Source organism: Sprattus sprattus (genome assembly GCF_963457725.1).
Source record: "Sprattus sprattus genome assembly, chromosome: 18".
Classification (NCBI taxonomy): Eukaryota; Metazoa; Chordata; class Actinopteri; order Clupeiformes; family Clupeidae; genus Sprattus; species Sprattus sprattus.
In genome coordinates this window covers 13,263,116-13,279,902 of record NC_137916.1, presented here as the reverse complement: position 1 = coordinate 13,279,902, position 16,787 = coordinate 13,263,116, and the positions used below count along the sequence as shown (strand labels likewise).

The following is a 16,787-nucleotide window of genomic DNA, read 5'->3' as shown; positions in this document are numbered from 1 at the left end:
TTGCATAGGATTAAAATTTCTGAAAAATGTTCCGCTCGCTTTGCCCAATTCGCTCGTCTACATCACAATCGCCTGCCTCCAACAGAAATGAATGGAATACAGAATTTCGCTTCACTGGCATGTTTCAATACTGTTACTGTCTCTGTTTTGGCATGGAAGGGGAGGAGTTTGAGGGGAGGGACAAGAAATACATTATTTTCATAGATCCAGTGGGCTACGCATCTCTGAATGTAGGCATGAACGGACGTTTGAGGATTGTAAAATAAATCCCAGGCTAGCCCGTTCAATGGCACTTCTCATCCACAAAGAATAATTTGAATCGATAATTTAACACTTGATGAGAAACTATGATACCTAGCTGAACGGCATACTGTATGTTTTGTGTACACTTACCAAATCTATGCAATTATATTGTCTTGGCTCTATGTATATAAAATTTCATTTAATTGAACAGGCACTAGAACTTTCTCGGGAACAGGAAATGGAACCTTCTCCGGAACCACCTTGTAGACAGGAACCATCTCGTAGAGAGGAGCAATCTTGTGGACTGGAACCGTCTGATGGACAGGAACTACAGCAGCAGAAACCTTCTTGGGAACAGAAGCCTTCTCAGGAACAGGAACCACCTCAGTGCAGGGCTATGGAACCTCCATGGCCTGGGGCTGTGGAACCTCTTTGGCACAGGGCTGCGGAAGCGCATGGCAGCCACACTTTGCTCAGGGGAATGTAATCGCCAGCGGAGTTCCACAGAATGGTGACTCCTGGGAAATCAGGGAATCAGGATCACCTTCCCGTGGTGACTGGACTGGGAGATGAAAGCCCCCTCCTGCTAAAATGATCTCTCCCTTTTTCGGGCATGATGCCGAATCAGACGGGAGAAAAGCCAGCCTTGGGCTAGCCAATTCAGAACTTTGCTAGACAGGGGGCTCGCAGACTGGGGATCTACAGAGTTGGGAAAATGCTTCCAATGAAAGTAGGCCATCTGGGTGAACTCAGAGTCTCGCTTTCAGGCGGGTAGGTTTTAGGAAACGTCAATACCAGAGACAACAACAGATACACCTCAAGATACACCCAAGCATTAATGAGAGACTTCTCCACAACAACCATGACCAAATGGCATTTGGCAATTTTGAAAGCATGCTGATTTTAAGCTGCAATCAAATAAATAATAAAAGACAGGTAACAGTGTGCCAAAACTAGTTTTCCTTTCAGATTGTCTTCAGGTGTTTTGTCTGACTCCTTAAGCTTCGTCTGCTATTTCCTCTTATCAGCAAGCCTCCACTGGAACTCATCTAGGAACTACTAGTCATTATGACATCATCACTGACAGGACAATTCACACTGGAACTCATCTTAGAACTACTAGTCATAATGACATCATCACTGACAAGACAAATCACACTGGAACTCATCTAAGAACTACTAGTCATTATGACATCATCACGGACAGGACAATTCACACTGGAACTCATCTAAGAACTACTTGTCATTATGACATCATCACTGACAGGACAATTAACACTGAAACTCATCTAAGAACTACTAGTCATAATGACATCATCATTGACAAGCAATTCACACTGGAACATGACATGGCTACTAAATAAAAGAAAATATGAAATAGAATTAGAATAGAAAAAGGAAAATAGTCTCAGCCACAAAAAAAAATCAAAAGAGAAATCAGTTGACAAATGATTAAAAACAGATAAGAGAAGACGCCATATAATAGCTAGTCCCTTGATACCCCTGGATCTCAAACCACTCATTGGCATGTTGGATAAGCTTTCCAACACTCCATACATTTTCTTGAGAAAAAAATGCAGTAATGTTGCTATATGTATTGTACCGCCACTATTAAAATGAGTAAAAGTGAATAATGTATACCTTACCTTGGTTGCAGGTCTTTCCAGTGAAGCCAGGGTCGCACTTGCACTTGTTAGGGCCAGCGCACTGGCCGTGCTTGCAGCCAGGATGGCATACAGCTGTGGAAATTTCAATCAGTTAATCAGAGCAGAGCTCATCATCGTTATTGATGAGCCTACCAAATAAGGGAAAGCATCTTGTTTAATTCCAAGGCCAAATCACAGGGTTGTAACTAGGCGTCTAAAACCAAATCTGGACATTCTTTCGCCAAGACTGATATAAATTTCAATTTCAAATATTAAATAAATGCCTAATATGGCACCTTTAACAAGATTAAACCCTGGGGATTGGTTGTGGGGATGGAAACAGAAGATGTACTGAAGGAAGTGTATCCTCCAAATTTACTTAAAAATGTCTGTTTCCTCCGCTGATCCAGACATCTCATTTACCCTGCGTCATCTTGGTGCCCCAGATATCTCTGGCACCATTCCCCTACCACAATATTTTCATACTCTTCTCTCTGCCCAAATGTAGACTAGACATGCTCACTCAGTGTTCAGCTTTTTTTCTAGATTCTTGATTCTCTGATAACTGCTGAAGCTGCCAAGGCTGTTGAACTGAAGACTGCTCATACACTACACATAGGGACATCTAAATCCTGTAAAGATTTGTTTTATTTAGGTAGTCAACAAACAAACATAAAGTACCTGAGAAATACACTTGGGTAAAATGTTTAATTATGATATGGAGGTTTAAATCGCTGGGGTCAAATTGAACCCAAGAATAAAATATATTAGTAAATTTCAGTAGTAACACTGAATTACAGATGCTATACTTTTAACCTTATGGAAATGTACCTGATTTGTAATGGAATTTCTAAATAGCTTTCACCAGAAACTCAAGAAACTGAAAATAGTTTGTAAAGCTGAACCAATCCCTTCACAGTACAGTGCAACTATAACCACGGTAGAAAACTGGACGTACACAACTGTGCAGGGGTCTAAAAATCACAGCTGCTGCAACGTACACACATGTAAATATATGAAAACATTTAATGGATACCAATGATCTCCTATCTACTTTTCGGACTACTACACCATTTGACAAATATAGGCTATACACTGTATATTTGACCAAAGTAATAACATGAAAGATTTTGGTTTCCTGTCCTCTCTCTCTGTGGTTTGTTTTGATTGTGCCTGGCAGCCCTATCAGATACGACCAGGCAACCAGAGTGGGGAGCAGAGAGAGAAAAAGAAAAAAGCTAAAACTTGCATCTCTTGGAACACATGTCGAGTGTGTTCATTCTTAAAATACTGGAAGCCAACACAACACCCTACCCTACAAAATGCATTCATACCAGGCAAGAGATGTCCAGTTAGTTTCGCTAACTAATGTTAGAAAGGGTAAAGATCCGATAGGCTAAATTTAGTGTTGCAAGCCTAGTCTATGGGACAAAAAACTCAAGCTCACCAGCATTTCGGTAAGAGTGTGTGGCTTCTAAGAAAGTTGCTTAAGACATGTTTAACGCACAGCCTACCATCTGTTTGCTAGCCTACACATCAGTCTCTCCTGCTCATCTGATCTCATCTGATCTGTCTTTCCTCAAAGTATAGAATGGCTTGTTGAACTCCTAAACTCAACAAAGACACAGCTCCATTTTGTTTAGTGCAACATTAATTGGACATTATTTGTTTTAGTATGCACTTCAACTATGTCCCAACCCAAAACCGTCCTTCCATTTAACATCTTGATAAAAGGTCAAAATATGACAACGTAGCTTAAACCTAATATTTTAACATGACAAAATGTAATATTTATGAGCAGATACAGAGCAAAACATGTTATTTGCCATTTCAACTGAATAAAAAAAAGGGACTATCTATAGCCTGTAAGGTATTGGCCTCATATTCTTTTTTTTCATTCATACAATGAGGTGTAATATTGGTTAATATTATCAGGAGGTAGCTAGTTTAGAGTCACTCTCTCTCACTCAGACTCACTCTCTCTCACAAATGTCAACATGCTGTGATACGTGACCCATTCAGCTCACATTTTTTTTTGTAAGTTGTAGATGTGGTCAATATGGGTATTTTTTTTTTATCCCTGGAACTCATTCTAAAAACATTCGTATGCCCCAATAAAGCCTTTCATATTTATATGGACACATTGGGACCTCCTCTTTTAAAATTGGTGTAATGTATGTCCACGTGATGTCTTCTTTATCAGTAAGCAGCATCGCTAACAAACCTCTTGAACCATCGTCTAATTAAACCATCGTCTTTTTTTAAACATAACTTCTGTCTAAGTTGTTTTCCTCCCTTTCATTTACTCGAATAATGCATTAGACATCGTGAACATATAGAGCTGCATTAGGAAACGTATACATTTTACTGACACACGTTTTCAATGGCAGTTCACTGACTCAATGGATTCAGTTTAATAGTTCATCTTATCTTGGCATTTTCTGATCTAATTAGTATAAAGCCCACTTGCAATGTTTTCACAGAGGCCAAACATTTGTGAGCTTTCTTTACACACCCAGTTGGCTTTTTTTTCTCTGACACAGAGGGGTACAACACTCAGCGGTGATTGCCAATTTTTCTTGAAAAAATTACTGAAAAGGAGCCGGTGGGCATGAACTGAGTCTTGCTTCCCCTCGGTAGCATGACACATAGATTCTGGTTGTAGGCTCTAAGGCCCTGAGAAATCACTTTCAACCAATTTTAACCTCCCTCTGGGCAAAACCATGTGAGAATGTAAAAAATGTAGGAGTGACTCTTGATGCAGATCTTAATTTTCAAAAGCTTATATCTAACATTACTAAGACAGCCTTTTACCACCTTAGAAATATTTCTAAAGTCCGTGGCTTCCTGTCTTTACAGGATTCTGAAAAATTAGTTCATGCATTCATCTCAAGTCGGTTAGATTACTGCAACGCACTCTATGCTGGTCTAACAAAACAGATGTTAAATAAACTTCAACTTATCCAAAATGCAGCTGCTAGAATAGTCACTAGAACTTCAAAATTCAATCATATCACCCCTGTTCTTAAATCACTTCACTGGCTCCCTGTACAACAAAGAATTGAGTTTAAAATACTCCTTCTTGTGTATAAATCACTAAACGGTCTTGCCCCACCCTATATTTCCGATCTGGGGCCGTATTCACAAAGAATCTTAGGGCTAAAAGTAGCTCATAAGTGGCGTAGCTCATTATTGTTTTATTTTTTTTATTTTATTTTATTTCATGTATATACTATACATATATATATATATATTTTGCTTAGTGTATTTGTTTGTGTGTTTATTTAAGATAATTGAATGTTTTCTCTGCACAAAGCACATTGTGTCTATGTATACCATATGAAACGTGCTATATAAATAAACTTGAACTTGAACTTGAACATACATGTAAGCCTACTGTAAGCTTTCCTGTCACCATAGTCACAGCAGAAATAAAAAGTACATAATTAAAATTAGAATCTAAGGACGTGAAATGTTTCATTACAAATAATTTCAAATGTGTTATTGTTACAGATATTTTCACGTCTTAGTCATTTAATTATTTGGAATGGCTTTTGCTTGGAGTTGCCAATGCTTGTGATACCACTTTGTAGCCTGTGCCACATAAAGAACATACATTTGAAGAAAGATTGACAGAAACAATATAAAAACGATAAATAAAAGACAACTTGTTCTGGTCATGTACTTAGTTGTGTTCTGTATTATCATTAATGGATAAATCAGGGAAAAGAAGAGTTATGGACAGTAGAGGCTCACTTTTCACTTGTCACCTTTTTCTTCACCTATTGCATCACCATTCTATCCATAGTACAAGAAATCATCTGACTACCCATCCCATAAAAGCTCGGGGCGTAATCACCTGACTACCCATCCCATCAAAACTGGGAGAATAGGTTCCAAGATGGTTCCATAATAGCAGAGAATGAAAAGCATGAAATGGATGCAAGATAATAGTCTTGGCAGATATAATGATTAGAATTTTTGGAATGTGTTGTGGACATTACTTTTGGATTACAGTATGAATTTTTGGCAGAATTTTGGAATACTGACGGCAAAAGGAGCACAGGTAAAAGACCCTTTTTGGGGTCATTGTTGAGATACAGAAAAGTTTTGAGCTGTCGTTAACATTTTTCAATCGTGTTCTATCCTTATCCACAAAAAAGACCAATAACTAGCTAATCAAACAAAAGTTTAACACATTTTTTTTTGTATATTATGTATTTCAAGAAAATTGAAATAGTGATTTTATCACTGCATCAGGAGATGGACCAGTGACATACAAGATTATATAATCAGCATATAAATGAATGGGCGTTGTTAACAACACAAAATATATAATTATTAAAAATCGAGAATAGAGTGGGACCAAGTATTCAGCCCTGGGGAACGCCTCCACCAATACCTTGTAATATGTGAACATGACGTTCTGCTATAGCTGACCACAAAGGCCAGGTCTAGGACGTCTTTAGTAAGCCTACAAAGTGTATCATGCCACATGAACTAAACAGTGTATATGATACAAAAATGTAAAAGCCAGAAAGTTGATTTGTATGTATTCAAAAAGTACTTGATATCTTTCAGCACTGAGAAGTGAAAAGTGAAACAAATGTTGAAATAAACATTAATTAAAAAAATAAACACATAAGAAAAGACAAGAGATAAGGTAGGCCTTTAAAAAGGAATACTAACTCATAATTCAGAGAATGTATCTTCAGAGTAGCACTTGCCAAGATAATAACAACATAGTATATATAGCTAACCTTGAGCTCTGCACCTTATCCCGACTACTTTGAGGGTTAAGACGAAGGATGCTGCAAAAGAAACAGCCTCAAAATAAAAACATAAAACATTCCATGCTCTGCTTTTAAGTGAAGATAATGCAAATGGATATAAATGTTCAGGAATTTATTAGAGAAGCAAAACTTAAATTGATTAAACTGTCCCCACTTATTTATACTGAACCAAACTGAAGCGGCAAAAGAAACAGCCTCAAAATAAAAACATAAAACATAGTAATCAGGTGTTGCAGAACCAGGGGTGTGACGTTTAACATAGCATCTAGCTTTTTAGATTTCTATAATAATGAAATATCATGTCAGACATTCTGAATTCCGAGTCTTGAATGCGCCATAACATATGTGTCAGAAATTAACTACCTTACCTGCTACTTTCAAAAACAATGACTTGGTGAAAGTGAAAGTGACTTTATAGCAGAGGTGGTGTAGACACACACACTTTGAATTCCACCTCTGCATTTAACCCATCCAGGGTAGTGACACACACAGCACCCAGTGAACACACACAGTGAAGTAATGGACACTAACCCGGAGCAGTGAGCTGCCTTTGGCGGGGCCCGGGGAGCAGTGATCGGGGTTTGGTGCCTTGCTCAAGGGCACTTCAGCCGTGGACAGCGCCTTTATAGTAATGTTCAGACTAAACCTCCTTTAAAGTAGTGTTCAGACTAAAGCAAAGTTGGCCACCATGTTTAATGCTAATCATGTGAGACTTGTGTGTTCTGACAACACAGCAGTCCTGCTTCGTTTTGGCTAGCTCCTAGGCTGTGTCACACCCCTGTTCCACCATGCTGGCTGTCCCTTTAACACGGACCTCATTCTGGCTTAGTGACTTCGCTTCCCCTTTTTACGCCTCAGTTTAGTTATTGGGCAAACAAAGTACATTTTTAAGAAACATAACTTTGTGACAAAATTAAGATAACTTAAAAGTTCATACACCATATATTGTTTGAGACTTCCAAACGTGCACAGCTCATAACTCATCAACCCATTACAAACAGATAGCAAGTTTTAGTTTTTAACAACAAAAAGATAAAAGTAATGCATTATTAATCTGGTTAGTATTTATGGTGTAAATGGTTTCAATGCTTTGCATATGACTAAATCCCAAGCATCTGTGCTGGTTACAAGACATGCAGGTTAATGTGTGTGCTTTTACCTTTGTATGACACCCATGCCACAAAACAATTGTGACATTGCTCACATAAGCCATGCAGGAAAGATAGCATTTGGCAATGCATATTCTGCATACTCTGAAATATGTCCATGCAAACATATTCTGTGAGCCATTAGCATGTACAGTTGTGTACATATCTGATTCATTTTGATGGTCCTTTTGTTTGTGTGCAAAAGAGAACAAACGACAAGAAAAACAAACGTTTCTGCTAAGTAATAATACTACATTTATGCTTTCTAGTTAACAGCTATGATCAAATATTTTCCGACCTCTCTTTAAAAAAAAAAAAAATTATGATCAGCAGTTATCCCAGTTTCTTTTAAGTGACTATGTATATTTGCTATTCATTATAACATGAACTTTAAGCAAATGATTGCTGTAATGGCAAAACAGGAATTAGGCTGTGCTGCAAAGTTAACGAGGTAAAAGATGGCCTTCATTACAGGTTTCTCATCACATCTATAATCATATTGTCGCACTGAGAAATAAATATATGCTGCTGAAACCGGTATTCAGCCTTGGGAAATCGTTAATTATCCAACTCATAGTCATAGATGACTATCTACAAGATTTGTTCGAGTATAGGTTGGCCCTAATGTTGAGTACTCGCAAAACTTAACCCAGTCCCAAAGGCACATGCTACTGAACCAGACACTGGTAAAGTCACGCCATCGCATATAATGGAACTCCTTGTAAAATTACATCATTTGCTGTGTACATATACCGGGAAAATACAACTCTCTATTCAAATAGCTTCAGATTAAATCACATATCAAACTTATTGTGAAAAAACGCTGCTGTCAATAGGAGAGGATATTGATTTCAAATCAGCCCCAAGAGCATCAGCGGTTTTCCAGCATCTGGTTAGAAAAATGTCTCATGGTTTTGCCAGGCTCAGTTACAACAGTTACTCTGTATTCCAAAAGACAGTCCCAGTTCCAGCTATAAGCAGCATTTACTACACAGTTAGATTCATGATGCCAGAGACACAGTCAAATGGAGACATTAGTGATGAAATATGGACTAGATAGGTGGGAAAAATTACTTAATTTGGAGTTCTGAAATCTGCCTTATGAAAGGCTATCAGTACAGGAGCATGCAAGGGCTGGACCTTAGTGAAAGTCTGCTGGTATGGGCTTGTGAGTGTTTCTTTTCAACACACTTCTACTCCACAATTTCAAAAAGTTGTTTCCAGACTGGGACCTCTTGTCTCCTAGTAGCAATGTCACATCTGGCCCTCTCAGACTGCTACACATTAGAAGATCTTCCTAGTGTTATGAGAACAGATTGCAGCAAGTCAAACATCTGAATTATTGTTTTTGTTATGTTTGTGTAATTTTCTTAATGCATAATCACAAACATTACTTATGAACAACAAGTGATGACTTGCTGCAAATAACTGTTATTGAGCAGTGTTAAGGCAGAACCTGAAGCCCCTCTAAGCTCCGATTGTGGAAGCATTCCTTACTCACGTTGGCAGTGACCCCATGAATGTCGTGTCCAACCCCAGCAGCAGTCAAGTCGTCCAGCATATCGACAAAGTCCACTGGATGATGCTGTCTGCGTAGGCCACCTGGCAGGTTACAAATGCTTTAGGTCAGAACTGTACAGCAAGTTAATATCAAATTCTAATGGAATAGATTTTTTAAATATGGCATTGTTTCCATCATTGCTGACTGATAACTGACAATTAGTATGGCAAAATAGGAAGACTGTAGATTACATTTATCATGGTATGATTTATGAAAGGCATGAGAATAATAAGATGACCTGCTGTGCTTGCATTACATATGGAAAAATAAAAGCACTCAGTACAGAAACACTCACAACGGTTTTTTTAAATAAAAAAATCTTTATGCTTCTCATGGAGGATGCAAAGTGTTACATTAAGCGCACAACAAAGGTGAGAAGGATTGCAGTGAAAGGAAATGCATTTCAAACTGGGAGTTCAGAAAGAAAATAGCTGTTCAGTTGTTAGTTCAATACCCAAAAGATATGTATTGCACAGTTTGTAGTTTGTTATATCGTCACACAATATCCATACAAACATACCTATTTGAGCATATTGTGGGTTTCTGTTGGCAGAGTGGTTCAGAGCAAAGTCCTAGCCATGTCATCAGTCGGCTCACTGCCAGAACGTCCACAAGTCAAATAAGTAGATAGCCCACAGAAAGTATCTGTTCCAATATGACATGATACAGGAGTCTCTGAGTCATTCTTGGCCTTTTTCTTCCAAGTTGACCACCGGAAATTCCATCCTAATTTGTGGAACTGGTCTGCAAACTATGTCAGTTCCCCTGCACAGAACCGAGTTAGACTCTGAGCATGTACAGGGAGAAGTAATGGTAAATTAAGTAATACCCACCAATTCTATCAGTGGAAGTAGCTTTTTAAAATGGCATACACACAATAAAGACGTTTAAGTGCAACACACAATATGTTTTTATAATATCCTCCAAAAATGCCCCCAAGGTTGGGGGTGATTAAGACCTAGGCCTAATCTTGAAACTCGTCACCTTCAGCCGAATGCCACACCAAGAAACATCTAAACCAAACCTGTTACCCTTACACTCTGGGGCCTTGCAAGCTATTTTTGTTTTCCTCTCCATCTTACATTTTCAGTAACATAGGTAACAGCTTTTCTTCATGACTCCAGTACAGTAACATGAGTCATATAAAATGACGATGATGATGAAGAGCAGGTGATGTCTGTGGAACAAAACCATGTGACTTATGTCTTTAAATGGTTGCTACAGCTCCTCAACAACATTCAGTTACATGCACAGCACAACTACCTGTGTAAACGTTAAAATCTAAGGTATAGCATGAATCTGGCGTCGCAATAACCCACAATATGAAAATCCAAAGGAGTTGGTTTTCCTATCATATACTGTTGATCTCCCTCCTCCTCCTCTTCCTTCTAACTCAGCAGCTGCCTATCCAAGAAGTTCTATTCTTCGATGTCCATCCCTTCAGGTCCTCAAGGTCATGTTGCCCGATGAGCCGGAGGTTATCAACAGTGAGCTTTCTCCTGCTCGAGTCACCCCAGAAGCTGTGTGTACTGGCTCTTCTCTCCTTCCAGCTCAAATCATAAAAAACACATAACTGTGAATAAGTTATCTTGTTTTATTATGACCACTATTGCTCTGCAAGGTGGTTATGAAGTGTTTGTCTGATGATGGCTGCTTGCAGTAACTGCACATTACTTTAAAACTACCATTTGCTGTGTCTTCAAAGAACAATGAAATGTGGCCTAACCATTACATCTTTAGTCCCAAGAATTAAAAAAATACTCTGGCCTTAGTCATATCTTATTTAAGTTTTGCCAAATACAGCAGCCTCTTTTGACACTTATCAGTCCATATTGGTTTCAGCCTCCTCATATGTGTTTTACCAATATTATTATTATATAATATGTAAATGCATCCTCTTCTGTTTACTGAAAGTAAGCATTGTTGTTTTTCTTAACCTTATAACGGCTGTTGTATCTTGTTTGCTACATGAGTTTTTGAGACATCATGGTCAATACTTTCCTGTCAATACTTTCCTGTTGTATGCAATCTGGCATGGCTTCTGCCCTCTAGTGGATTATCCGTGCACTGTAGGCAGTAGTGGGCCTTTAAACGCTATATCGAAAATGGCTGCCTTCATGTAGTTACTCACTCAAAGTATTTGTTATGATATAACTGAAAGAAACTTGACTGTTTCTGAGGTTTAAGTTTCAGTTTCTTTACAGTTATTGAGGTAAACAGACACATCCTTATCTCTGTAGGGGTCCTTTCCATGTAGTCAGACACATAATTACATTATGACCCAGTGGCAGAGATTTGATATGGATACATGCACCATAGGATTACATTCTTCAACTGTTTTGTGGTTGCCGGTTATAACGTTCTAACTCAATACTGGACCGATGTTGATCGTTTTTGTCCCTAGTGAAAAGTTTCCCTTTAAAATTATTTATAGAAGAGAAATGTCAACTTACTGAGGTTTATAGCTTGCTAAGTTACCTGCTATCTGCTGAAGTAAAAAATGCTATACGTTTTACTCACACTGTCAAACTATCGGTATACATAACTAAATAAGACTGCCTTTCAAGAAATAACCTGAATAAAGTTAACATTTTTACCTCTGTTGATCCAGTCGTTTTCAGTGATATTTACTGGTCCTCCTCCTTCCAACGAAGCAGGCAGAGTAACTTATCAAATCTGCATTCGCGCCACAAAACCCTTAACCAGTGAGATCACCATATAGCTAATCGTGTGATGTCATACACTGAGGCAGTTCAAGGTGCTTTACAGACAGAAGTGCAAGGAACAAAAATGGCAAGAGAGTAAAAGTGCAGTAGATATAAAAGGATAAGAAGGTAAAAGAAAATGAAAGTAGAGTGAATTCAATTTGTTTTCAGTTTGTACATGTCGAAAATTAATCTACCAGTCATACCAAACTAAATTGTGGAGTTCCCCAGGGTTCAGTGTTTGGAACCTTCTCTCTGTACATGCTACCCTTAGGTGCACTTCAAGGAAGCATGGTATTTATTTTCAGTGCTAGGCTGATGACACCCAAGTATACCTATCAATAAAACCTGACAAATTTTACAACTACCTAAAATAGAGGCTTGCCTTGCCAATATCAAAGCATGGATGATTTACAATTCCCTGCTCCTTAACACAAATAAAATTGAGGATATGAGTGAAGGACGTAAACATTTGACAATGACATTATTCAGCCATCTACTGACATCCCACTGACATCCAACACAAGTGTCAAAGTTCTTGGTTTAACTATTGACCGAGACCTCTCATTCGACTCACACATAAAACAGATCTCAAAGACATAATGTATTATTACACAGCATATATTACTTTGTGACTAGTGTAATACAATGCTATCCAATCCGGATGCGGCACCAACTCACTAAATAGCCTCCAGCTGAAACAAAACGTTGCTGCTCGCACACTTATTAGAACTCAATTAAATATTTTAAATGTTTATATATCGTCAATAACAATTGAGCAAGCACTAAGGCAACTACGGCAAGGAAAAACTCCTTTTGAACAGAAGTTAAAAAAATATGAACATACAGTATCTCAGTGGTACTTGCCTCTCTACACTGGCTCCCTGTCAAAGGCAGAATTCACTTCAATGTACTCCTAATAAATGTAGTTCCAAATAATCTCAAGGAATGGATTGTTCCCTACTGGGGTTGGGCCGATGGATGATGCCAGTGACGTGTTTCAACCCCCACCCCCTGACCTTGCAATCTCCAGACAATGTGAATGATACTTTGTACCTACCAAGCTGTTCGACAAATAATACTTTAAATGACGGGTCTTTCCATTTTTATCCACAATCAATCTTGTATGTATCCTTGAGTGTGCATATCCTGCATGTTCACTAATGTGTTTTAATATGTTTTATCCGGATAATCTGTTGGTTTAGCACTTCTGATCTAGGTGGTTCAGGGACTGGGCTCTGAAAAGCACCTTGAGATAATCCAGTTGTCATTAGTGCTGTATACATAAAGAAAAAATATTTAATCAGAAAGTATGGAATCATTTTGTGAAGTTTGAACCTTTATATCACAAGATATTAGCCAGGGAATTTCTAGGTATTTGCTTTGAACATATTAATTAAGTGGCACCACTCTTACAGGCCAATTTGCCATAAACATGTTGTACTTTTTGGTAAGACGGTTTGCAAGCTATTCAGAAGCGTCAGTTGTAGCGTCAGTTGCAGCGCCAGTAGACAATATTTCAAGTGATTTAGCATGTTCCCAATGAATGTGGTAATGATGCATGTTGGCTAGTGAAACACTAGATTTGGCTAGTGAAACAATAGATTTTTGCATTTTAACATTATTCACTAGGTGGCGCTACTCAACAAATAAATCTTAACGAGCTAGGATAATAGACTATTGTTCGTTTCTTTATGGGGGTAACCAGCCAATCCACTTACACACCATCCAGACACATGTAGATTGGCTGATTATGGCTTGGTCCGAGCCATATTTTTTATTTCCATTTACAGTTTTTTTGAGACCAATGGTCAGCTAGAAGACTCTGAGGAGCCATTCTCTGTATTGGACCAGATACATTTTGTATTGGATTAGATAAGAATTGTGGGTTGGACTTTTAAATAAATGTATGATGTACAAATAGACATAAATGTGGCATGAATGCCACTGTTCACCTATGGAAAAGTTGAAATATCTCACCTTTACAGAAATGTACGCTACACATAATGTCCTAAACAGGGCTGTAGTGGAGGGTCAACAAACGTAAACGCAGTTTACGCACCTCTGGAATTTTGGAAATAGTGTTTACGCACCTATAAATAGCGTTTATCCACCTCTAAGAGGCGTTTACGCAGCTCAAAGTTTTCTGTGTCTTGTATTCTTCCGTTGGAATAATCCGAAATAAACTTGTGTCATTTTGAAACACCTAATACTACGTTTCATATGGTTGAACATATAAACGCTGTAGTCTGAATCATTTTCTACTACTGTATTATGGTCTGTGATCCTCCAATCAGTGCCTTGTGGCTGCAGCGGCGACACCATTCAGTATCCGGGAAGGATGTAAACACATACAAGGTGTGTATTAGTCTGTCTGCCTGTTAGGAAAAGATTACCGGTAATTAGCCATGGATATCAGGCGATTTTTGACGTGCTCCCACTCCCACAGATGCCCGCAAAAAGCCTCAAGTTCAAATTAAGTCTGAAGAAGATTAATTCACGTTTATAAACGTTGTTTTGGTTCGCACAACATCGCATTAAGACAGGGACAAACGCTATTAATAACGTGCTTTCAAATACGATGATGCAGGTAACAAGCCAGCCTTCCAGGTTCCATCTAAATAGGCCTAATAAAACGTAAATTCTTTCAGCAATTGAAAATGCTGGAGTAATTTTCCTCACACATATCGCTGCAGATAAGGCTAATTCATTGAGAAATTGTAGACAGATTATGTGCAAGCCAGTTAAGAGAGCTAAGTGAAATGTTTTAGCTTAGCTATAGAATCTTCCATTTTTGCGGTCAAGGTCAAATATATTTGTTTTTTACTTTCATGATGACACGTCTGTGCTCTCGCATAGAAACATGAGTAGGGAGCAAAGCTGTTGATTCACTGAATAGGCCAATATGCTTAATCAATGCGTTATTTGAAGTCATGAAAGGTGTAGAGTAGCCTGTAAACAAATACACTGGAAACATGGATTATTTGAAAGCAAGTCAGTTCTCAATGTGAAAAAAAAACATGCTGTAAAGGCTATTTATGAAGACATAGGCAGTGAGTATTCCTTTAACTTATGTTGTCAGTGTTATTGACAGGCTCCTTAACTGGTGTTCTCAGCCCCACAACTCTTAAATTAAACATATTCTTTCAGGCAATGATGCAGAGCGCACAGGGACAGGGGAAACACCAGGAGGTCAAATAGAGAGAGGAGAAAGAGTGAGAGGGCTGGTGAGAGAACAAAATCATGGCAGTGAAGAACCAAAGAGTGGAGTGGAGGAAAGGGGAGAAAATGAAAAAAGACCAACAGAGAAGGAAGAAACAGAGAAAGGGGAGACAGAGAAAGATGAACTAGAGGGAGGAGATGAAGAAACAGGTAGGAAGAAAGGAGTAAGAGAAGAAACAGGGACAGGAGAGATGAAGAGTGGAAAATCTGAATTAGAATCTGAAGTAGAGGGAGATACAGAGAAAGAAGAATCTGAGACTGAAGACACAGTCTGAGAGGAGAAAAAGAGAGCAGATGCCACCCACATATCTGGACAGAAAAGCAACATACTTTTCTTTACTGTTACTTGAAATGTAATAATCTTCAAACTACAAACACATGTATTCATCATTGTCATTGATTGTATATGACTTTAACTGATAACATAATGCAATATAGCCAGGACAGCATTACAGAGTGCCAGCGCTTTGTGTTGCATCGTGTCGAGGTCTGTACGATTACAAAGTTCATAGTTTACCCACCTCTAATTTTACCACTACAGCACTGGTCCTGAATGAAAGTCCACCACCCCTCTGTCTTCCACCACCCCTCTGTCTTCCACCACCCCTCTGTCTACTGCCCAGCACCCCGTTTCATATAATATGAAATAGCTGCAGAATGTTGTAAACCGAAACAGCCTGATGAAATACCTGCGAGCTATACACAGATGCAGCATCTACCTACATTCCTTAACTTCGGGCACATTCTTCAAAGTTCAGAACTAGGTGAGCTCCAAATGAAAAAAAAAAAGATGCCAACTTGATCGTATACACTTCGCTAGCAACGCAGTTTTGCAAATGTTTGTCATCGTCGTGTCATTTAACAATCACCTTAATGATTATTGTGTGACAAGTTATGTAGGTTGTGCCAGTAACAGCGAAATATAAGCTCAGTAAAGTTTAAGCAACGCCGCCGTCAGTGGCCTTCTTTGAAAATTCTTGACAGACCTCAGTCGTGTCATCATTATGTAGTCTGTCTCTGTCCGATAAAACGTTTGCACAAATGCAGCCTATCCAGACGCCCTTGCAGCCTGAATGTAGGCCTATATTTATCTATAGAATACACCGGAACACAAATTGATCAGCACTGTAGCAACTAGGCTACATGTGAAACTAAACGTATGTAACACCAATATCAAAAAGCTTACAATGAGATATTTAAATAGCCTAGGTTTCTTACCTGCCATCGAACTCTGAATTGGCCGAGAACAAGCAAGTGCACAGAAACATACATTTTAGATACCAATCCGTCCAAATGATTAAGTTGCGCTCCATTGTTTTAAAAAAAAAGTTCGTCAGCGAACCTCTGCGTGAGTAAAGAAGGGCCACTCAAATTAGCCTAGATAAACAGCAACACTTCAAAAGTGTGTTGCGCTGCAAGAGTAAATGAAAAAGCTAACTTCCAGGCTGCCTTAAATGGTCTAGCTGTGT

At 38.6% G+C, this 16,787-nt stretch overlaps 1 protein-coding gene across 1 annotated transcript in view; it reads right to left on the bottom strand.

The window, feature by feature from the left end:
* Positions 1-16,631, bottom strand: part of npnta (nephronectin a) — a gene marked incomplete at both ends in the record, with an annotated part of 36,708 nt that extends 20,077 nt beyond the window's left edge. The window contains 4 exons of the mRNA XM_080856406.1: positions 1,890-1,982; positions 6,650-6,700; positions 9,332-9,432; positions 16,537-16,631. Coding sequence (XP_080712532.1) covers positions 1,890-1,982; positions 6,650-6,700; positions 9,332-9,432; positions 16,537-16,631 — 340 coding nt within the window. The remainder of the gene's footprint in view (positions 1-1,889; positions 1,983-6,649; positions 6,701-9,331; positions 9,433-16,536) is intronic.
* Positions 16,632-16,787: the final 156 nt, after the last annotated feature.